The sequence below is a fragment of the Aptenodytes forsteri genome, unplaced genomic scaffold (genome assembly GCF_000699145.1).
Source record: "Aptenodytes forsteri isolate BGI_AS27 unplaced genomic scaffold, ASM69914v1 Scaffold474, whole genome shotgun sequence".
NCBI lineage: Eukaryota > Metazoa > Chordata > Aves > Sphenisciformes > Spheniscidae > Aptenodytes > Aptenodytes forsteri.
This window is the reverse complement of record NW_008793938.1, coordinates 96678-97643: the sequence shown is the minus strand read 5'-3', so window position 1 is coordinate 97643 and position 966 is coordinate 96678. Positions and strand designations below refer to the sequence as shown.

At 63.7% G+C, this 966-nt stretch overlaps 1 protein-coding gene across 1 annotated transcript in view; it reads right to left on the bottom strand.

Annotated features, from left to right (window-relative positions):
* Positions 1-532: 532 nt before the first annotated feature.
* LOC103907819 overlaps positions 533-966 on the bottom strand; it is a 7884-nt gene continuing 7450 nt past the window's right edge. Inside the window, exon 10 of the mRNA XM_009290094.1 lies at positions 533-637. Within this exon, the coding sequence (XP_009288369.1) occupies positions 533-637 (105 nt within the window). The remainder of the gene's footprint in view (positions 638-966) is intronic.

Below are 966 nucleotides of genomic sequence, written 5' to 3'. Positions count from 1 at the left end.
TCTCCCCACCCCCCCACCCCGGCTCTGCCGCCCTGGGGTCTTATGGGTGAAAGAGCTGGGAAAACGGTAAAATAATGCCGGGGAGTGTGGGCACCCCCCGGGGCTTGTGGGAGGTGTCCCGCACGCCCAGTGTCCCTTGTGCCCGGCACCCCTTGTGCCCAGTGTCCCTCATGCCCGGCACTGCCAGTGCCCGGTGTCCCTCCTGCCTGGCATCGCTTGTGCCCGGCACTCCTTGTGCCCCGTGTCCCTCGTGCCTGGCCCTGCCTGTGCACCCTGTCCCTCGTGCCCGGCATCACTTGTGCCCAGCACTGTCTGTGCTCGGTGTCCGTTGTTCCTGGCATCACTCATGCCTGGCAGCACTCCTGCCTGGCATCTTACGTGCCCGGGTGCACAATGTCACTCGTGCCCAGATATCACTCGTGCCCCGTGCACGATGTCCTTCGTACCCGACATGACTTGTGCCTGGCACTGCCTGTGCCCAGTATCCCTCATGCCCGGCATGGCTTGTGCCCAGTGTCCCTCACGACCAGCATCACTCACACCTGGCAGCGCTCTTGCCCGGCATCTCACATGCCCAGTGCGCATTGTCACTCGTGCCCGGGTACATGATGTCCCCCACAACAGCCTTCTCTCTCAACTGGAGAGATACGGATTTGATGGATGGACTGTCCGGTGGGTGAGGAATTGGTTAGATGGTCGTGCCCAGGCATTGCTCGTGCCCAGGCATTGCTCGTGCCCAGCATCTCCGGTGCCCGGCATTGCTCATGCCCAGGCATTGCGCGTGCCCAGCATCTCCGGTGCCCGGCATTGCTTGTGCCCAGGATCTCTCATGCCCGGCGTACACATCATCGCTTGTGCCCAGCCCCGCTCGTGCCACATTGTGTGTGTGTGTGTGTCCCCGCAGCCCTTCCCCTCGGTGGGACGACGCAGGAGCCCCCGTACAAAACCAGCCCATCGCCACGGAGC